The sequence below is a fragment of the Rutilus rutilus genome, assembly GCF_951802725.1.
Source record: "Rutilus rutilus genome assembly, chromosome: 10".
Classification (NCBI taxonomy): Eukaryota; Metazoa; Chordata; class Actinopteri; order Cypriniformes; family Leuciscidae; genus Rutilus; species Rutilus rutilus.
This window is the reverse complement of record NC_140215.1, coordinates 2,599,812-2,622,656: the sequence shown is the minus strand read 5'-3', so window position 1 is coordinate 2,622,656 and position 22,845 is coordinate 2,599,812. Positions and strand designations below refer to the sequence as shown.

General features: G+C 38.2%; 1 protein-coding gene across 5 annotated transcripts in view; it reads right to left on the bottom strand.

Moving 5' to 3' along the window:
• Positions 1 to 22,845, bottom strand: part of LOC311297936 (transient receptor potential cation channel subfamily M member 2-like) — a 56,727-nt gene that overhangs the window by 26,162 nt on the left and 7,720 nt on the right. For all 5 annotated transcript variants that reach the window (XM_084420427.1, XM_084420426.1, XM_084420425.1 and 2 more), the window contains 12 exons: positions 21,520 to 21,688; positions 17,684 to 17,864; positions 15,678 to 15,844; positions 13,028 to 13,208; positions 12,092 to 12,153; positions 11,803 to 12,003; positions 7,299 to 7,401; positions 5,005 to 5,126; positions 3,354 to 3,665; positions 2,594 to 2,734; positions 1,331 to 1,466; positions 436 to 581 (listed from right to left, as the gene is read on the bottom strand). In XM_084420427.1, the coding sequence (XP_084276553.1) occupies positions 436 to 581; positions 1,331 to 1,466; positions 2,594 to 2,734; positions 3,354 to 3,665; positions 5,005 to 5,126; positions 7,299 to 7,401; positions 11,803 to 12,003; positions 12,092 to 12,153; positions 13,028 to 13,208; positions 15,678 to 15,844; positions 17,684 to 17,864; positions 21,520 to 21,688 (1,921 nt within the window). The remainder of the gene's footprint in view (positions 1 to 435; positions 582 to 1,330; positions 1,467 to 2,593; positions 2,735 to 3,353; positions 3,666 to 5,004; positions 5,127 to 7,298; positions 7,402 to 11,802; positions 12,004 to 12,091; positions 12,154 to 13,027; positions 13,209 to 15,677; positions 15,845 to 17,683; positions 17,865 to 21,519; positions 21,689 to 22,845) is intronic.

The window sequence follows — 22,845 nt, the reverse complement described above, 5'->3', positions numbered from 1 at the left end:
AAAATATAACAAAAACAAAAATGTGTATAATACTAATACTAATAATTTGCAACCATTAGGACCACAAAACAATATATATATAAACATAATTGCATAAATAATTTAAAAAAAATTATAATATTAATAACAATAAGAGTTATTATTATCGTTGTTGTTGTACAAATTATCCTTTTGTTATCTGTGCAATATAGTACATTATTTTTATGTAACATTTAATAACAATAATTTGCAACCATTAGGACCACAGCACAATTTTTTTATAATACATAACTGCTTAAATAACAATTTAAAAATAGATATCAGTCATTAAAATCAATACGTTTTATATCCAAGGTGAAATTTTTTCAATGTTGAAGTACTTTTTCCTTTCAGAGTATAATAAGCTAAGACAGATAAGCCATAGATATTTCTGAATATGCCGCTGGGTTTGTTCACCTGCACTCCTGAGTGAGCGACAAAGCTTTTATCATCGGCCTCGAGAGCGAGCCACAGACATGTGCTTCTGCCCCACGACGGAGACATGCGGATCAGGAGTCTCTGCGCTCGCTGGGCGTCCCAGCTGTGACACTCGCTGAAGACACCTGAGGTCACACACACAGGGTTAAAGGGTTAGTTCACCCAAAAATCCAACCCTGTAAGACTTTCGTTCATCTTCGGAAACACAAATTAAGATATTTTTGATGAAATCTGAGAGCTGTCTCACTCCTCCATAGGCTTCTAGGTAATCGAAATCGATATAGAAAAGTTAGTAAAGACATTGTTAAAATAGTCCAAGTGTCTACAGTGGCTCAACCTTAAGTTTCTCAAGCCACGAGAATACTCGAGGAGGACGTACTGATCCGTTCTGACGTACAACCCAGAAGCGCTGCGCTGTTACACTATGTGAACTCACTCAGAGAAACATAGAAGAAAATGAAGAGTTGAATAAAGTCGTTATTTTAGTTTTTTTTGTGCACAAAAAGTATTCTCGTCGCTTGATAAACTTAAGGTTGAGCCGCTGTAGTCACTTGGACTATTTTAACAATGTCTTTACTAACTTTTCAATATAGATTTCGATTAGAGTGAGCCAGCTCTCAGATTTCATCAAAAATATCTTAATTTGTGTTTCCGAAGTTGAACGAAAGTCTTACGGGGTTGGAAGAACATGAGGGAGAGTGATTACTGACAGAATTTTCATTTTTGGGTGAACTAACCCTTTAAATATCACAGCTCAGGTCAAAGGATTTGAAGTGATGTTTGTTACACAGCATTTAAAAAGTTGCTCCTGGTACAGTCTGTGACAACAAATTTCCTCTATTAAGGACAATAAAGAATGAATCTGAAATCATACCGATAGCTTGTTTCTCATAGTGGTTGGCCAGTTCTCTCATTTCTTTTGCCTCTTCGCTATCATCCTCGCCGCTCTCCTGCGCCAGTTTCCTCAAGATCTTACTGGCGGCCAGAGCGGCTGCGATACAGTCTCTGCACTACAGAAACAACACACACATTCACACACACACATTTCTGAATCTTCAAACTGCAACTACTCTCATGCTATTTAAATACAGAATCAGATTATCTGATTTATTCATGCAATCAGATCAGTATTTACCTGTAACAAAACAACATTTGAATGAATGCATTTATGCAAACTACAACCAATAAAAATAGAAAACACTCTCATTGATATAATGTAGTTAAAAAAGTATGAACAGAAGCCTTTAACAAAATACTATGAATACAAGACGTACAATTACACACAGGAATTCAAATCAGTGAATTGTTTTTTTGTTGTTGTTGTTGTTTTTGAACCAGTTTAATTACATGAACAATCAAAACAAATGATTCAATAAAATGAATGGTCAAAGAGTGCAATTGTTATAATTATTATTATATAATTTAGTTTTAATTGTTCTTTTATAGTCTAAAGATTAGGTATTATTGTGTCAAAAAAAAAAAAAAACTGTTCAAAATTGGTTTTGTTTTGGTTATTGGACACTTAAAAACCTATATAAACAATAACAAAATATTTCACTTTAAATTCCGCACTGGTTCTCAAATGAATCAGTGGATTATTTTTATCCAGTTCAAATAACTGAATGAACTGATTCACTAAAATGAATGAAAAAAAAAAAAATAATAATTAAAAAAAATAATAATTACTAGGATAAACTACAATTATTAGATGAAATCCTTAGAAATGTCCTTGATTAAAAACAATCTGAAATAAGCATAAGAAGAATTAAAATGACTAAAACTAAAATAAAAAATAAATCAAAGAATAGAAATATAAAAAAATATAAGCAATATTAGAAGGATAAAAAAATAAAATGCATAAACATGACAAAAGCACATAACAAAATAGGAAAATAAAAGCTCTTTTAAAATCAGTAAATACTATAATAGTAGTACATTTCAATAAATAATAATAAAATAATAATACGTTTTCCAAAGAGTAGAGTACTAATTTTATTTAAAGATTTAAGATTTATACATTTAATATTATATGTATTTCACAGCTTCAGCAAAATATCAGCTTGTCTCACCAAATTGAAGCAGAAAACAGGTGAATATAAAGCTCAAGCCAAGAGTTTGTCTCTAGCCAGTGCTGTACCTGCTCCCAGCCGATCTCTGCCAGTTCTCTGTTATTCTGTACGACAGCCCAGAGGAAGAGATCCCGTCCCGGGTCCCAAACCGTGAGTGCGATCGGGTCTTCCCCAGAACACGGCAGATCCATCGGGCCTTTGGACGGCACCTGAGAGAGGCAGCGCTTCAATGAATAAAACAACCAAACTCTTCTCATTCCAGTCAAACTAGGATTAAAGCTTTATAGTTTGATGATTTTATTTACTGATGATTCTCACAAAGCATATCAAAAACATGCCCTCACCTCAAAACTAAGTATTATTAAGTGATATGTTGTATAAAGAAAAGAAGCCTACTTTAGGATCTTTGAGATTGTTTGCATTGTAACAATATTTCCACGCCAATTAACAACCCAGTTTCTTATCGTTATCAATTCAAAATAAGTTGAAGTACTAAAATTACAAAAACTAAAACTGAATAAATATAAATTAAATGTAAATATACAGTAGTCAACATTTGAAGAGGATCAAAAAAGTTCAACAAAGTCGTCCTAAGACAAGAACGGGGTATTGTTCAAAATTCATGTATAACTTTGATGAAAGGTTTTGATCCACTTCAAATGTTTACTGCTGTAAATATAAAAAAGCTGATAAAAAATGACAAAATTACATTAAAAAAATAAAAATGAAAAATGTTGATACATACTATAATAGTATATAAATAATGTTAAAATAACACTGTACTGTACTTTTTTCCCCGTCTTTGTTGCTGAAGTGTCTTAAACTTGCCGTTACACAGACGTTGTCGTTGCCGTTGTTTTTCTTGTAGCGTGAAGAGACGTATAATGGTTGAGTAAAACTTCCCAGCAGGTGGCGCACTTCTTCAGACACGTGATTCAAGGAAATCATTTTGCCACCTTGGACCCGTTTTGCAAGCTTGCACCGGAAGAAGCAGGTGGGCAGACGTGTGTAGAGCTGACAGAGAGTCTCCTCTTTTTCGAGAAACTTATGCACACACACTCCATTCTCCAGCAAAAGCCGCACAAACTCAGGTTTGTCACCCACCAGCGCAGAAAACATGGCCGGATGCAGATCACAGGACTGAGATGGGAAAGATATCAACAAATCATGACAAACCCAACATAATAAACATTCAATGAGACTCCCACAGGCACTGTATGTACATAGTTTTTCATTAAATAATGAGTTGCATGCAAAAGTTTGTGAACCCCTGACCAAATAACAAGTGAAAAGACGTTAAAGAGATACCTAGAGATTGGTATGATTTTATTTCAGTTAGCCTAATAGCTAGTTTGATTTGCATTGAGAGATGATCTTATGGAAAGTACCCCATGCCAATCTCTAGGTATGGTGAAGGCTATGTGATGATGTGGGGCTATTTTAATTCCAAAGGCCAAGGGGACTTTATCAGGATGCATAGTATCCTAAAAAAAATATAAAAAAAATACTTAAAAATAAAAATCTGCTTGCCTCTATGGGAATTTAACATAGGGGTGTACTCACTTATGCACCATGTATTTTAAGGAAGAACATTTATTTATTTACGATACATTATTCATTCACAAAGAAAATTGGTGTCCTTAAAGGTTGGATTTTTCCTAATTTTTTAAATTAAGGCATTAAGTTCAATTTCCAAAATATGATTTTTTATTCCTCTTTTTAGTCAACTTTAGCATGGGTGTCTAAACTTATGCATTGCACTGTATGTGTGTTTATTTTCAAAAACTTTCCAGGGCCTTGAATTTTTTTTGTCAGATTCACAAACTTTCAAGGATTTCAAGGACCCGTGGGAACCCTGGAAGATGCTGTTTTCATTGCAAAAGTATGAGGACTCACGCTGGAATTGATACGGTAAAACCGACGCCATCATTACTGTTCGTATCACTGTGTATCAAATGGTGAGGAAGATCCGGAGGAGAAATTCAGATATGGTAATGGCTGTTTTGTTTCCAACACATGCTGTAAGTGGCCAACCAATCACAACAGACTGGGCCATCTGACCAATCAGAGCAGAGTAGACCAATCACAACAGACCGAGCCGTCTGACCAGTCAGAGCAGAGTAGACCAATCACACCAGACTGGGCCGTCTGACCAATCAGAGCAGAGTAGACCAATCACAACAGACTGGGCCATCTGACCAATCAAAGCAGAGTAGACCAATCACAACAGACCGAGCCGTCTGACCAATCAGAGCAGAGTGTTTTTGACCTTGGATGCATGTAAACCTACAGGAGACTCCTAAACTAAATTAGGAACCTTTAAAATAGCATAATAGGGGCACAACCTGTGCAGTGAACATACTTGATGCATTTTAGACATTTTTAATCAACATTATTTCAATGTGGCATGTGCAAAAGTTTCTAGATGATCAACTTGTTTTATTTTTTGTAATGTCTCTGTAATTCTCGTAATACCCACCGTCCACTGGCTCTCCTCGGTGAAGATCTCACTCTCTGCGATGTCGACCCGGTTCCAGGCCACCGCGAGCTCCAGCTGGTTCTCCCAGGACTGGCGGCCAGCATGTTCATCACTTCTGGAGGCTGAGGAGCAACAACACGTGACTTTATCCAGTAGAGTTTTAACAATTCTTACCAGTTTGTCTTTTGTATTTCTCCTCCTGAACGAGTCCCCGACCCTGTCAATTCTAAGTCACGTCTCGAATCTTTAGTTTTATAGTTTATTGTCAACTAAAACTATCAAAAAATGTTTCGGTAACTATAACTATTCGGTAAAATAATACTACGAAATGTTGCCTTAATTTAAAAATAAGAAATGTTGCCTAATTTGCAGTGCTGTATTTGTTAACTAAAACAAAACATAAATATTAAAAAAATGTTTTAACTAAACTTAAAGGAAAACGCCGACTTTTTTGGACTTTAGCTTATTCCCCGTATCCCCCAGAGTTAGATAAGTCCATACATACCCTTCTCATCTCCGTGCGTGCCGTAACTCTGTCTAACTCTGTACACAGTGTTTACAAATAACAAGGTCACATGAGACACAGCCATCTTCTAACCGTATACATACTGGGAACTATATTCTCAGAAGGCGAAGCACTGCTACTTTTTTTTGGGGAGGGATTTACTCCAACTCTGAGCGAACTCTCTGCTGTTGTTGTATGTTGTAAGTGACAAAATGTTGGCATTTATTTTGTCACTTATTGGGAGTGGTATGCAAGCTGGAGCCGTTTACATCCAGTCTTTGTGCTAAGCTAGGCTAGCGGTGGGTGCGTCAGACAGAGTTATGGCACGCATGGAGGTGTAAAGGGTGTGTATGGACTAATCTAACTCTGGGGGATACGGTGAATAAGCTAAAGTCCCAAAAAGTCGGCGTTTTCCTTTAACTAAACACAATCATCAGCTGGAGTGCCACTGATAGCCACCAGAGGGCACTTCACCCCAGACTATTGTCATTCCCTCACAAACTACATTTCCCAGAACTCACTGCCTGATCTCATCATCACTGATTGTATTCAGCTGTGTCTCTATCTCATTACCTCTGACTTTAAAGGTCACTTATTTCTCAGTCACTCTTTGCAAAGTCTTGTATGTGTCAGCACTGCATTTCTGAGCGCTCTCGCTTTGGTTTCTCATGTTTATGATTGTTGACTTTCTGCTCGGTTCCTTAGGATTTCTCTGTTTTGCCTCTGCCCTGGACTCTGTTATTGTTTTGCCCTTTGCCTGTTTTTTTGGATTATGTCTTTGGATTACCCTCAAATAAACTACTGCATTTGGATTCTCAACCCTTGCGTCTCTAAGCAGTTCATGAAAAAAAGTAAAATAAAATAAACAAAACAAAATTAATTAAATTAGAAATGTTGCCTTATTTTACATATATTAGAAATATAAAAAAACAACAACCATGAAGCACATAACAAAATTAATAAAACTAAAATAAAAGCTAATTAAAAAAATACTATAATAGTATATAAATAATGCTAAAATAAAACTGCTGCAGGACTATCAATTAACTTTAGGGATTTAAGGGATTTTAGTCATATTCATCTAAAAGAAAGTGTATAAGGCCTTTCTTGAATCTAAAGATCATTTTATGTGGCTATTTATCATACAAAAATAAATGGTTTATATGGTATCCTCTAATTGTGCACAGGGCGGCCAGTTCAAAAACCGCTCTACAACCCCTGGTCACCTTATACTTTTATAGTAATTCTGTCTAACATCTCTTTTTGGAGAGGAACTGTGTTGGTCACAAGCATCTAATTCAAAGAAAAGTCAATTGTGTCTATAAGCAGGATTGTGAGCACTGTGCATGTGAGTGCACATATTCAATGTTAAAACGTTTTAGCATTTAAGAGATACATCATCCATCCATATAACATAAACGCTAATAGCTTCCGCAATCAGGGAGGTTTCCAGACTCTCAAGGGAGGATAAATGTGCTCAAGTCAGTCTTAGCTGAACAATATAAACCCGTTGTGGGTTTTTTCCAGGAACGTGATTCATTATATTTAGAAACCATCAAACATTAAACAACTTCTTCAAAACTCAAATAATTTTATAAAATGTAAAGAATAATGTTGATGGGCTCTCGATCACTATCAATATTACAGCTAAAGATCCACTCACAACTGTGTATCCACCATTAGTTATCCAACCATCATCAGCATAATCCAATTACCTTCTGCCTGGAAATGTGAATTTGAGACTTCAGTTTCCAGATTAAGAAATGGAGGGATGTGAGCATGTTCATACCTTTCAGCAGAGCCTGTAGAATAGCAACGTCAACATCATAGTTTTTATCCTCGTCAATACGAAACACAGTCAGCAGATGAGGCATCCGGATAATGTCCTGAATCTAAAGAAATTAAAAAATAAATACATCTTCTATATCACTTATATTTCATGTACTATACACATATACAGTATATACTGTATACACAGGGCCCGCACCACGGCTTAGCTTAGCTTCTAGCTTTAATATTAGGCTATTATAAAAACAATTTAAATAAAGACAGTCTGTTTCGTAAAGTCGCATCTTGATGGACACATTTGACATATAGTAGTTAGTTGATTACATCACTGTATTGTTATTGTTTGTCACCGGTTGTAGTTCAGGCTGTTCTAATTTACCATAAAATTATGCATCTGTTGAACGGGTCGTGATGAGTGTGTGTTACGTGTTAGTGAAGCGGACGCAATGAGTGTGTGTTACGTGTTAGTGAAGCTGACGTAATGAGTGCGTGTTACGTGTTAGTGAAGCGGTTGCAATGAGTGTGTGTTACGTGTTAGTGAAGCGGACGCAATGAGTGTGTGTTACGTGTTAGTGAAGCGGACACAATGAGTGTGTTACGTGTTAGTGAAGCTGATGTAATGAGTGCGTGTTACGTGTTAGTGAAGCGGTTGCAATGAGTGTGTTTTACGTGTTAGTGAAGTGGTCACATTGAGTGTGTGTTACATGTTACGCGTTAAGCAATGAGTGTGTGTTACGTGTTAGTGAAGCTGATGTAATGAGTGCGTGTTACGTGTTAGTGAAGCGGTTGCAATGAGTGTGTTTTACGTGTTAGTGAAGTGGTCACATTGAGTGTGTGTTACATGTTACGCGTTAAGCAATGAGTGCGTGTTACGTGTTAGTGAAGCTGATGTAATGAGTGCGTGTTACGTGTTAGTGAAGCTGATGTAATGAGTGCGTGTTACGTGTTAGTGAAGCTGATGTAATGATTGCGTGTTACGTGTTAGTGAAGCGGTTGCAATGAGTGTGTTTTACGTGTTAGTGAAGTGGTCACATTGAGTGTGTGTTACATGTTACGCGTTAAGCAATGAGTGTGTGTTACGTGTTAGTGAAGCTGATGTAATGAGTGCGTGTTACGTGTTAGTGAAGCTGATGTAATGAGTGCGTGTTACGTGTTAGTGAAGCTGATGTAATGAGTGCGTGTTACGTGTTAGTGAAGCTGATGTAATGAGTGCGTGTTACGTGTTAGTGAAGCGGTTGCAATGAGTGTGTTTTACGTGTTAGTGAAGTGGTCACATTGAGTGTGTGTTACGTGTTACGCGTTAAGCAATGAGTGTGTGTTACGTGTTAGTGAAGCAGACGCAATGAGTGTGTGTTACATGTTAGTGAAACGGTTTGCATTGAGAGTGTGTTACGTGTTAGTGAAGCGGTCACAATGATTGTGTGTTACGAGTTTGGGAAGCAGTCACAATGAGTGTGTGTTACACGTTAGTGAAGCAGTCGCAGTGAGTGTGTGTTACGTGTTAGTGAAGCGGACACAATGAGAGTGTGTTACGAGTTAGTGAAGCGGTTGCAATGAGTGTGTGTTACGTGTTAGTGAAGCGGACGCAATGAGTGTGTGTTACGTGTTAGTGAAGCGGTTGCAATGAGTGTGTTTTACGTGTTAGTGAAGTGGTCACATTGAGTGTGTGTGTTACGTGTTACGCGTTAAGCAATGAGTGTTTGTTGTGGTTAGTGAAGCAGACGCAATGAGTGTGTGTTACATGTTAGTGAAACGGTTTGCATTGAGAGTGTGTTACGTGTTAGTGAAGTGGTCACAATGAGTGTGTGTTACACATTAGTGAAGCAGTCGCAGTGAGTGTGTGTTACGTGTTAGTGAAGCGGACACAATGAGAGTGTGTTACGTGTTAGTGAAGCGGACACAATGAGTGGGTGTAACGCGTTAGTGAAGCGGTTGCAATGAGTGTGTGTTACACGTTAGTGAAGCAGTCGCAGTGAGTGTGTGTTACGTGTTAATTAAGCGGACACAATGAGAGTGTGTTACGTGTTAGTGAAGCGGTTGCAGTGAGTGTGTGTGTTACGTGTTAGTGAAGCGGTCACAATGAGTGTGTGTTACGTGTTAGTGAAGCGGACGCAATGAGTGTGTGTTACGTGTTAGTGAAGCGGTCACAATGAGTGTGTGTAACGTGTTAGTGAAGCTGACGTAATGAGTGCGTGTTACGTGTTAGTGAAGCGGTTGCAATGAGTGTGTGTTACGTGTTAGTGAAGCGGACGCAATGAGTGTGTGTTACGTGTTAGTGAAGCGGACGCAATGAGTGTGTGTTACGTGTTAGTGAAGCTGATGTAATGAGTGCGTGTTACGTGTTAGTGAAGCGGACACAATGAGAGTGTGTTACGTGTTAGTGAAGCGGTTGCAGTGAGTGTGTGTGTTACGTGTTAGTGAAGCTGATGTAATGAGTGTGTGTTACGTGTTAATTAAGCGGACACAATGAGAGTGTGTTACGTGTTAGTGAAGCGGTTGCAGTTAGTGTGTGTGTTACGTGTTAGTGAAGCGGTCACAATGAGTGTGTGTTACGTGTTAGTGAAGCGGACGCAATGAGTGTGTGTTACGTGTTAGTGAAGCGGTCACAATGAGTGTGTGTTACGTGTTAGTGAAGCGGACACAATGAGTGTGTGTTACGTGTTAGTGAAGCTGACGTAATGAGTGCGTGTTACGTGTTAGTGAAGCGGTTGCAATGAGTGTGTGTTACGTGTTAGTGAAGCGGACGCAATGAGTGTGTGTTACGTGTTAGTGAAGCGGACGCAATGAGTGTGTGTTACGTGTTAGTGAAGCTGATGTAATGAGTGCGTGTTACGTGTTAGTGAAGCGGTTGCAATGAGTGTGTTTTACGTGTTAGTGAAGTGGTCACATTGAGTGTGTGTTACGTGTTACGCGTTAAGCAATGAGTGTGTGTTACGTGTTAGTGAAACGGTTTGCATTGAGAGTGTGTTACGTGTTAGTGAAGCGGTCACATTGAGTGTGTGTTACGTGTTACGCGTTAAGCAATGAGTGTGTGTTACGTGTTAGTGAAGCTGATGTAATGAGTGCGTGTTACGTGTTAGTGAAGCGGTTGCAATGAGTGTGTTTTACGTGTTAGTGAAGTGGTCACATTGAGTGTGTGTTACGTGTTACGCGTTAAGCAATGAGTGTGTGTTACGTGTTAGTGAAGCAGACGCAATGAGTGTGTGTTACATGTTAGTGAAACGGTTTGCATTGAGAGTGTGTTACGTGTTAGTGAAGCGGTCACAATGAGTGTGTGTTACGAGTTTGGGAAGCAGTCACAATGAGTGTGTGTTACACGTTAGTGAAGCAGTCGCAGTGAGTGTGTGTTACGTGTTAGTGAAGCGGACACAATGAGAGTGTGTTACGAGTTAGTGAAGCGGTTGCAATGAGTGTGTGTTACGTGTTAGTGAAGCTGACGTAATGAGTGCGTGTTACGTGTTAGTGAAGCGGTTGCAATGAGTGTGTGTTACGTGTTAGTGAAGCGGACGCAATGAGTGTGTGTTACGTGTTAGTGAAGCGGTTGCAATGAGTGTGTTTTACGTGTTAGTGAAGTGGTCACATTGAGTGTGTGTGTTACGTGTTACGCGTTAAGCAATGAGTGTTTGTTGTGGTTAGTGAAGCAGACGCAATGAGTGTGTGTTACATGTTAGTGAAACGGTTTGCATTGGGAGTGTGTTACGTGTTAGTGAAGTGGTCACAATGAGTGTGTGTTACACGTTAGTGAAGCAGTCGCAGTGAGTGTGTGTTGCGTGTTAGTGAAGCGGACACAATGAGTGGGTGTAACGCGTTAGTGAAGCGGTTGCAATGAGTGTGTGTTACACGTTAGTGAAGCAGTCGCAGTGAGTGTGTGTTACGTGTTAATTAAGCGGACACAATGAGAGTGTGTTACGTGTTAGTGAAGCGGTTGCAGTGAGTGTGTGTTACGTGTTAGTGAAGCGGGCGCAATGTGTGTGTTACGTGTTAGTGAAGCGGTCACAATGAGTGTGTGTTACGTGTTAGTGAAGCGGGCGCAATGAGTGTGTGTTACGAGTGTGTGTTACGTGTTAGTGAAGCGGACACAATGAGTGGGTGTTACGCGTTAGTGAAGCGGTTGCAATGAGTGTGTGTTACGTGTTAGTGAAGCGGTCACAATGAGTGTGTGTTACGTGTTAGTGAAGCGGTCACAATGAGTGTGTGTTACGTGTTAGTGAAGCGGGCGCAATGAGTGTGTGTTACGTGTTAGTGAAGCGGGCGCAATGAGTGTGTGTTATGTGTTAGTGAAGCGGTTGCAATGAGTGTGTGTTACGTGTTAGTGAAGCGGGCGTATTTTTTATCAAAGAAATGCAGCCTTGGTGAACAGAAGAGACTTCTTTCAAAAACATAAAAACAATCTTATTGACACCAAACTTCTAAGTTCTAAATAAGAACCATTTCTCGATTCCTACTGTGTAATTTTGAGTTTGTGTGAAACTGTCATAATTTGTATGTATGTTTTTGTCTATTACCTTCTTGGTCCACTCAATGACCTGCTCCTCATTAAAGCTTTTGTACTCTTGTACAAAAAACCTCTTCAAGAGCTTTCTGATAAGCTCCAGCGTGACCTTCGACACCGGCTGGGCCGCCACCTGAGCAATGACATCAGCCAGGCGTCCAGATCCCTCAAGCACGACACACGGCGTCTTGTTCAGCATTGAATTGTAGATCGTCTGTGAATAAATATGTGAATTTGGATTAATGAAAGAACATTCAGCTACAGTATGATGATCTACGAAACTGATGACTTTAAAATCTCACGTTTAGAGTTCCTGGACCACCATCCAAGACCACACAGACCACCGGTATCTTCACGCCACTCTCTGATGGAAAGACAACGCTTATAAACAGGCGAAACACTTCACAAATAATCAAAAGTGACCAGTGGACAGTGTTAAAGAGCCATGAAATCAAAATGGTGTGGCTTTTATTCATAATTTTGAGATCATCTGTGTTACACTGCAAAAATGATTTTCTTACTTATTTTTATTATGTTTTCCATTACAAATATGTAAATATTCTTAAAACAAGATACATTAGTGGCTAAAAGTGATGTCCGGAGGGGATATTTGTTTTAATGACCCTACAAGTTCAATTAAACCATCAAAATATAAGAAAAATATTTTATATTGTTTAAATATTTTTAAATAAGGGAAGACAAAATTATTTGGCAAAAAAGGCCAACTACAGCTGCAGGTTTTATTTTACTATGCAAATACAAAATGCAAAAAGCATACATTGACTAGTACATAGCCAGTTATTAATATTCTGTTGGTTCTCTCTTGTTTTTGCATGTGCTCATAATTTCTTTATACGACACCATGACCAAAAAAAATATGTTGGCACAATTTGGCAAGTTTCATTGCATTATTACCACAAATAAAACAATCGACTCCAAGCACAACTACGCAATATAAAAAAAAGAAAAGAAATAGAATAGAATACAATAGAATCTTTTGAATAGAAAACAGTTCTTTGGAATTTGAATAATATTTAAAAGTTTTTACTGTATTTTTAATAAAAAATCAATTCAGCCTTGATAAGAGACTTCTTTCAAAAACATTACACAAATCATACCGACTCCAAACTTTTGAACTTATACTGATGGTTACTGTACTACTGTACTGTACAATAATTTATCATTACACTGCAAATCTATATTTGATGTATATTATGTGTAATCTAATGAAGCTGCACCTCTGTTTCCCAGTGATTGCTGAGAGATGAGTCTCTCCAGACGGGTCCGCAGCTCAATCTCAACTCCATAATGTCCATGAGTGCCATCATCCACCAGCAGAAAGTGCGTATGATTGATATCGAGACAGGAGAGACGGTCCTGGCCCTGCTCGTCCAGAGAGTAGTGTGCAGGGAAACAGCCCTAAAAGAGAAGGATGACAAGACCTCATTAAACTTTGATGTTATAGCATCGTTAATAGCATCCAGTTGACAGCAAGTTCTGCAGTTATCAACAAAAAGCTGGATCTGGTTTAATATGCAGTGACAAGTACCGGATTCACAAATATATTTGCAATGATTTAGCTGGGGGTTTAGAATGAACCAGCATTGGTAAATTGTATTGCTTGTGATTTCAGTGCACTTCTTATTTGGTCGTTAGGTTTCCCAAAGGCTTTCATTTGTAGTGATGCACCGAAACCAAAATTAAAGTTTTAATTTAGCTGAAAACCAAAATTGAAATAATAATCTAGTAATTGATCAGATTTTATATTGAACACTCAAATAAAAACTGAGTTGCATCGCCTGAACTGAGGAGCTACAGCGAATTTGAAAGTTCAGACTTTGTTTCATATCTGAAATAACAAAGCATATTGTTAGTATTGGATGGTAGAATTAAAGATCTCAGTTCATCAAAATGAAGATCAATGCCGAAAGTCACATGAACAAACAGGAAAACAGATCTCATCGCATCCACTTGTCAAAGAAAGTGTTAACAGCCGTACAAACTGACGGCGATATCTATGGACCTGTAGGTAATCATCTAACCTAGCTAGTTTTTTGTTTTGATTTATTTGATTTTATTATCCGGGTGTTAGTGAGATGAAAAATAAATTACACTTTTACATATCAATCTGTTTATGTGATGGACATGGGTTATGCTCCTCTTTGCTCGCTCGCGTCTTGAGTAAAACGGCTCTATATTTAATGAAGCACATACAAAAGATCTGAACCAGATGCAGAATGTTTTTTTTTTTTTTTTTTCAGAAAATATTTTTACAGAATTTTTACAGAATTCGGAAGTTAGTTGTGCATAACCTGTATTAAAAACAAGAAATCGATATTGTCAACCCAGCCCTAGCATCCAAACTGCTGGAAGGTTAACTGTTGTAGTAGCCATCAGCAAATTCATTTTCGGCCGAATATCTTTTCAGCTGCCGAAATTTAAGGTGCATCATTTGATTAGATTTGTTTTGTGAGTATGTGGTGGTGTATGCAAAATTATTTTGTAGCAAGGTTTGTTGTTCACCTTTATAAGCACCCATTTTGGCCAACAGGAATGGACCCTTTACTTGAATTAATGATTGTACAAAATTCTCAAGGGGCAAATATGTTTCCATATTTGAGGGCGGCTGTTGAGAATTCTCATGGGACCACATGACGTAGCCAGGTCTCCTCAGGTGCACTAAATGATTGATTAGCTGCCTGTGTTTGGTGTGTTTGTGTGTGTTCCTTTTCCTTCTCTCCTAAAAGAGAGATTTCTGTAGAGTTAGTGTGTTCTGGAAATTGTAAGTTTATTCCTATTCGTTTATTCCTGTATTGTCTTTTGTTTCTGGAAACCATACAACTCTACGTCTGATTCCCAACTATGGCTTGATTCACATGCTGCCATTTACAAATAATAGAGTATGGTTTGAGTACTGGATCCACTGTGTTTTAATGGACACACCATAATCCTGGTGGAATATTTCCTGAACCACATCACTTCTAAACTTCACACTGATCTTGGGTTGTTCATTATATGGTGCGTTCAAGTCTTCCTGGGAAGTTTGTATTTTACGAGTTGGGAACTCATGTTTACGACGTCGGGTGCGTTAATCTTTCACTTTCATCGGAGCGAGATGTACCATCTCTTAATTAACCACAAGCTTTTTAAACTCTACTTGTGGATCAAAGAATGTGCATCAGGCGTATTTTGCTTTTTTATGTTTTTAATTCATTTCTGAAGCCGCTGTAAACTTTATCATTACTTTACATAGTTATATTACAAAGCTATTTTATATTTTGTGCAAAGAATAAGCTTGTTTTCTCAGAAATTATCACTGCCTAATATTCCAGCACATTTCTCACTGACACACACCCAACTCATAAAGATCGGGGCTTAATAACATCAAACTTCCCACTCTTATTTATGACTGTGGTGGAGTTCATGTAAGTTCAACTCATAAATATGATCTCATCAACATGACTTGAACGCCCAAAGGGCCCTATTTTAATGATCTGAAACCACACTCATTGTGGTTTTGGCGTAACGTGAAATAAACCAATCAGAGCGTCATCTCACATTCCTTTTAAGAGCAGGTACGCTTGTTCCATGGCGGATTGCTATTATAACGGCGGATTTGCCAGGAGCGCACCAGGAGCGGTTCACAGCCGAGGAGGCCGACGTTCTCGTCAGGGCCGTAAAACACAGAGAAGTGACATTGAGGATGGGACATGGGAGAAACCCATCCAAATAAGCTTCAGTTAAACAGGCGTATAATAATTTGGGTAAATGTGTAAGCTAGATTTATGCCTATTTTTTCACATCTTCATGGACACCACAATGATTTCCCTCATGTGGAATATTTTTCCTTGTAATTATGTATGGTTTGCAAAAATGTCAACTGCTGACCTCAGGATTGATCAGTGTTTGGCTGTTGTGAATGACTCCCCAGGGTGCCACACCGATGACGACGATCTGTCCCTCCGTCAAACCACTGCTGAGTGTGTAATCTCGCACGGCCATGCCCACGTGCTTCATCACACCTGCGTGTGTACCTCCTGTCAGGATCCACGCACCTGCCACACACACAGCATTGGGACTAGAGAAGTGTAGTCGTCTCAAAACAGTAAACCATCAAAAACTTGATTCTGTCACCTGTTTGTGACGGGTCTAATCCTCAGTCAGTATCACTGAGAGCTATACACTCTGTTACATCCTACCTACATATTTAGCATTTAAGGCATCATAAGCCCCTTTCAAACAAACAGTCCTTTACTGGTAAATTACCATTAAGAGATCATGTGTGAACAGGACCTACTCAAAAATACCAGTAAATGGGTTCTGGCAATTTACCATATGTAACCCTGGATCACAAAACCAGTCAAATGGGTCGGTTTCTTTAAATTGAGATTTATACATCACATGAAAGCATCACATCAACATCACAACTATTTGAAAATCTGGAATCTGAGGGTTCAAAAAAAAAATCGAAACATTGAGAAAATCTCCTTTAAAGTTGTCCATTTATGTTCGCGATTGTACTGCATTCACTCACACAAATAAATGTTTTATATATTTACGGTAGAAAATTTGTAAAATATCTTCATGGAACATGATCTTTACTTAATATCCTCATGATTTTTGGCATAAAAGAAAAATGGATAATTTTGACCCATACAATGTATTGTTGGCTATTGCCACAGATATACCCGCGCGACTCGAGACTGGTTTTGTGATCCAGGGTCACGTATAAGTTCATAAATTATGAAAAATGAGTTCAATAGCTACAGTATAAGCAACTCTATAGAAGGCAATGTATGTATTTTATTTGTAAAAGTAAATGCAAAATCAATTAGCCTCTGGGATAATAAATTAAACTGAACTGAACACATGCATTAAACACCATTAAAAAAGACAAGAGAAGTTATTGTTATAGTCCTGGGAGTGAACCGGCCATCAGGCTGGTTGCTAAAGCAGTGTGGGAGGAGGATTGTGAGTTGAAGAAAAACTGATAATTAATTAAATCATGAAAAATTTTAAATAATTTAATCCTTTTAAAATAAAAGCACCTAAAATAAAAAGCTGAAATATTTAATTTGTTTACCTGAATGTCATGTGACCATTAACCAACATCAGAGAACCATGAACATGCAAATGTGTGTTACTTGATTTATTGAATTATTGAAATATTTAAATTATTGAAATATTAACTTACACTGTAAAAAATTTGTAACACTGCCCAATCAAAAATTTCAATTGACCGATAACATCTAAATTTTTCAATTGGCCCAAGTGAAATTCTGTAAATTCTAAAATTAAATGTACAGATTTTCACTTGGGCCAATTGAAAAATTTAGATGTTATCGGTCAATTGAAATTTTTGATTGGGGAGTGTTACAAATTTTTTACAGTGTAAAATCAAATATGCAAATATTTATTATAAATATACATTTAATATTATGGATTTATCCAACTGTATATAGAGAGCTATGCGATAATATAGTTAAAATTTTGCACTGATTAAAACAATCAAGGAGTTGATATATCATACACATCACCTTCACGGACCTTCCTAAAATAATTGGCTAAGTCATTTTTTGACAAAATTTCGAAATATTGAATTTTTTTTGCATAAGTCATCTCCTCATGATGCTGGTAAAATCTCCCACATCCTCAGTTGAACAGATCATGCAATTCTACCCCTGTAGTATGATGTCAAGAGTGTGACTTAGGCCGTTTTATTTTGCCTAAGTCAAAAGACAATGAGACTTAGGCAATTTTCAAGATGGCAGCTGCATCAAGAAGAACGAAAATCTATTCAACCTCTGAAGTTAGGTTCAGTTTTTTGTGTTTTCTGAGAAACCTGAAAAAATGACTTTAGGAAGGTGACGATATATAGTATATTTTCACTGTACCTGTGGTCTTGGCGACTTTAATGAGGCCCCGACGGAACTTGTCCTTCAGGTGATTCTTTATGTGGAAGTTTTTGGCTCCACCGGTCACTGAAATCAGCAGGTTCGGCGAACGCAGTCTCCACTGTTCTGTCATCAGCTGGTACAGACTCTCACTGGTCGTGTCCGACGACACCCGAACATACTAAACACACACAACAGAATCCCTTCTATGAGTTCGTATATACACTCACCTAATAAAAAAAAAAACATACTAATACTGTGTTTGACCCCCTTTCGCCTTCAGAACTGCCTTAATTCTACGTGGCATTGATTCAGCAAGGTGCTGAAAGCATTCTTTAGAAATGTTGGCCCATATTGATAGGATAGCATCTTGCAGTTGATGGAGATTTGTGGGATGCACATCCAGGGCACGAAGCTCCCGTTCCACCACATCCCAAAGATGCTCTATTGGGTTGAGATCTGGTGACTGTGGGGGCCATTTTAGTACAGTGAACTCATTGTCATGTTCAAGAAACCAATTTGAAATGATTCGAGCTTTGTGACATGGTGCATTATCCTGCTGGAAGTAGCCATCAGAGGATGGGTACATGGTGGTCATAAAGGGATAGACATGGTCAGAAACGATGCTCAGGTAGGCCGTGGCATTTAAACGATGCCCAATTGGCACTAAGGGGCATAAAGTGTGCCAAGAAAACATCCCCCACACCATTACACCACCACCACCAGCCTGCACAGTGGTAACAAGGCATGATGGATCCATGTTCTCATTCTGTTTACGCCAAATTCTGACTCTACCATCTGAATGTCTCAACAGAAATATCTGTTTGGGAAATTTCAGTCCTTCTACATTTAATTTGTACTGGTACTTCTACTATGATATAATTTTACATCGTTTTCAAAACGATCCCCATTCACACAGATCCACGAAAACGACTAGATATGCTGTATTATGCATGCCAGGCCAGTAGCTGCCGATGTCACTTTGTAAAACAATACACGCCTATAGACTGATGCTGCGTCCGAATATGCCTACTTCCCTACTATATAGTAGGCGAGAAGGCTGAGTAGTATGTCCGAATTCATAGTATTCATAAAACAGCAGGTGAAAAGTACCAGGATGATTGAGATACTGAGATTCTGAAGTGTGCATTTGACTTTACTATCCCATGAGGCCACGGGAGAGGATGGTGAATGGCGGTAAAGCGACACAACTGAGGCCGTAGGTCACATGATAATGACATCATGGCAGATGTAGTACGCCCGATTTTCATTCACACTAAACACATTCATACTATACAGAACGTACTTATGGTGTGAACACACCAAACACGAAGTGTATATTCGCATCGCGTTACTCACTCTAGATTACTCGCGGGATGTTTCTTGTTTTTCGCATCACTCGCGCGAGTCGGGGAGCCAAAGTCTCAAAAATGTGTTGAACCCGACATGGTCTGCCATACTTTTTATTCGTTTTTTTTCTGTTAACTTTGACCCTAAGAACCAATAGCCTAATTGGAGGGTCTGCTCTGCCGTAAATATTGCGCAAAAAAATTGTGGCCATTTTAGTGTATGCACCCTTTATTTTTTATCAGAAAAATGTGAAAAATGCTCAGTGGGTTTGGTAGGCTGTCAATAAATGCATTCCAGATACACAGAACACATGTGCTGACAACATCCACTGAAAAAATAACTCTTAAAACACATTTCTACATGATTTTGCATCAATTTAATGAGCCAATGTGAAGTGTGGCATTGCATGTCTCTGCACTGGGGACCCCAAAAGATGTTCAAGGACTGAACTTGCACTTGAAGACAGGGACACGTAAGCAGGGCGCGCACGCGTGTGTGTGTGTGTGTGTGTGTGTGTGTGTCTCCTCAGGTGGTGAGGGTGAAGGTCTGTCCCCAGAGCAGTATCTGCAGTGTGCCACCCTCCTGATTATCCCACCTCACAGACCTGCACCTAGTTAATTAAGTTATGTTAAATATTTTTTTTTCGTCAAAGTTGTAATAGTTGCCATTAGAGGCAATAAAATAATGAAAGTCATTTTGCTATATTATATTTCTTGTGTGACACATTTCCATTGGGAGAACAGGGTTATGTTGAAATTAAAAAGATGCCTAGGCCATGATGCTTAATAATGTGCACATAAAAAACATGACATATTGTTTTTTACGAATGACATATTGACGGATGTCATAACTTGGGGGAATAGTTGATTGCCAATGAAGTAAAGAAGAAAATATTGGAAACCGCCTAATTTTTTTGCATTAAATTGATGCAAAATCATGTAGAAATGTGTTTTAAGAGTTATTTTTTCAGTGGATGTTGTCAGCACATGTGTGCTGTGTATCTGGAATACATTTATTGACAGCCTACCAAACCCACTGAGGATTTGAGGAAAACATTTTTTCACATTTTTCTGATAAAAAATAAAGGGTGCATACACTAAAATGGCCACAATTTTTTTTCGCGATATTTCCGGCAGAGCAGACCCTCCAATTATTGGTTCTTAGGGTCAAAGTTAACAGAAAAAAACACAAATAAAAAGTATGGCAGACCATGTCAGGTTCAACCCATTTTATTGAGCTTTTGAGACTTTTACTAGACCATATGCAATTTCGAACGCATTATGAATAGAATAGAATAGAATAGAATAGAATCGGGCATTTATATAGCGCTTTCATATGTACTACTGTACACCCAAAGCGCTTTACAATCATGTCAGGGGATCTCTCCTCAACCACCACCAGTGTGCAGCATCCACTTGGATGATGCGACGGCAGCCACAGTACAACGGCGCCAGTGCGCTCACCACACACCGGATATAGGTGGAGAGAGGAGAGAGAGTGATAGAGCCAATTCAATGTAAGGGGATTATTAGGAGGCCATGATTGGTAAGGGCCAATGGTGTGTGGCCATGACACCGGGGTTACACCCCTACTCTTTACGAGAAATGCCGTGGGATTTTTAATGACCACAGAGAGTCAGGACCTCGGTTTAACGTCTCATCCGAAGGACGGTGCTCTTTGACAGTATAGTGTCCCCATCACTACACTGGGATGTTAGGACCCACACAGACCACAGGGTGAGCACCCCCTGCTGGCCTCACTAACACCTCTTCCAGCAGCAACCTGGTTTTCTCAGGAGGTCTCCCATCCAGGTACTAACCAGGCTCAGCCCTGCTTGAACACGTAATATGCATGTGATGACATCCCTGTTTTCACAAATTCACGTTTTTGTAGTTTATACGGAGACGATAATGGTCTTGTTTTCAAGAAACTATTTTCAAAAGTTTGCATTTTCAGTCCCTCAAAATGCCGTTGTGTAAATGAACGTCTAAAACACAAAGTTTTGCATTTTTTGTTGAAAACGGTGTTGTGTAAATGACCCCCCCAAGACAAAATACACTTATATTCAAGATTCAATCTATGAAATCAAGGCTAAATATCTTAGTGTATCTTCTCAAGTAGCCTAAATGTTTCTCAATGTAAGGACTTTCATATGTTTTAACTGGAAAACAAGACAAAATTCTCTTTAAGAATATGATTTTTTTTTTTTTTGCAGTCTAGTTTTTAAATCCTGTTTCTGTGACTCTACGCTTCACTAAATAGACAATTAATCACCTACCATGGAACCTTTCCATTGGTCAAAAGGTTGTTTAGATAAGGTTGTTTAGATAATTAAAATGTTATTCACACACACACACAAAAAAAAGGTTCTTTTGACAACTGATTACTGTAATGGATCTTCTATGGAATTGCTGAAAAAAAAACATTTTTATTTTTAAGAGTGTATAAAAGAAAGGAGGTCCGTTTAAATCAAGTCGTCATTTTACCTTCCCGCTTTTCTGTCCAAGTCCACCAAAGCTGATGTCTCCAAAAGCATCGGTGGGCACCTCTCTGACGTGCCTGTGTTTGTCCCACTGCTCCCCAACATAGTCCTCCGGTTTGATGGCCTCATCGCAGTGCTGGGTCTTTGAGTAACCACACTTACAAATCCCCTTCCTGTCAATGGTAATCCATGTTATCCACACATGAGTTACAGCCCAACACGCACACCACACATATTGTCAGAATGTTGCAGAGTGCACGTGATCTTTAGTTTACCTCTTGTCAAGTTGCATATGACTAACACATCATGAATTATACTTCATCATATTTTATATACACAATGACTTTTAAAATAATAGCTCACCAATATATTTATATTGCACAAGTCATGAATATTTTATGCGTCATTATTATTAGAGAAAAAGCATGGTCATATCTTGATTTATATTCACAATGAGGAACTATTAAAAGACGTTTATCGGAAGACCTAATTGCTCAAGAAAAGGAGTGCAAGTAGAGGAGATCAAAAAGCACTGTCTGCTAGTGCCTTGTCAACATAAAAAAGAACTTTGAAATCAATAAACCATTGTAAAGATGCTAATATGGAAGTAATATGGTCATGTTTTCTTGTGCTGCAGTATTTTGCACAAATTGCAGACTAGCTAACGCAGTTTTAGGGAGACCAATGTACAAATAGTCTAACCTTTATGAGATCAGAGATGGATCACAATTTCCATATCTTTTCTGGTTATAAAATGATTAACTTTAGCGATTGATCTCAAACGAAAGAAGCTACTCAGCATTAATCTGCTTATTAAAATTTAAATAAGAGTCCATAATTACCCCAATACTCTATATGTGATCTTCTGAATTTAAGGATGTAGATAAGAGATTTTAAGGAGTGATTTTAAGATGTAGATAGAGATCAAGTGGAATGGCCTACAATCAAAACCTCGGTTTTACTCTCATTTAATTGAAGGAAATTATTATACAGGCAAAGCTTGATGTCAGTATAGCGCTCGCAAACATTGTCTAAGGAACATTTCTTATCTAAATTCACTGGAAAATAAAACTGACAAATATCAGCGTAACAGTGATAAGATAATTAGTTGTCACTCTATATCTCCAATAATATCTTAAGATGATGTTTAAATACCTAACATAACCCTTTATGATCAAAGCTCTGTAGTTTTAAAAACATGTTATGCAATGTAATACAGTGATGACTGAGAGATGAACAAATAATCCTTCCTCAAAAGCCTGATGATCATATTTGATACTGACATTTGAACATGATATGGATAATCGAATGAACCTAAGTTGCCTCAGTC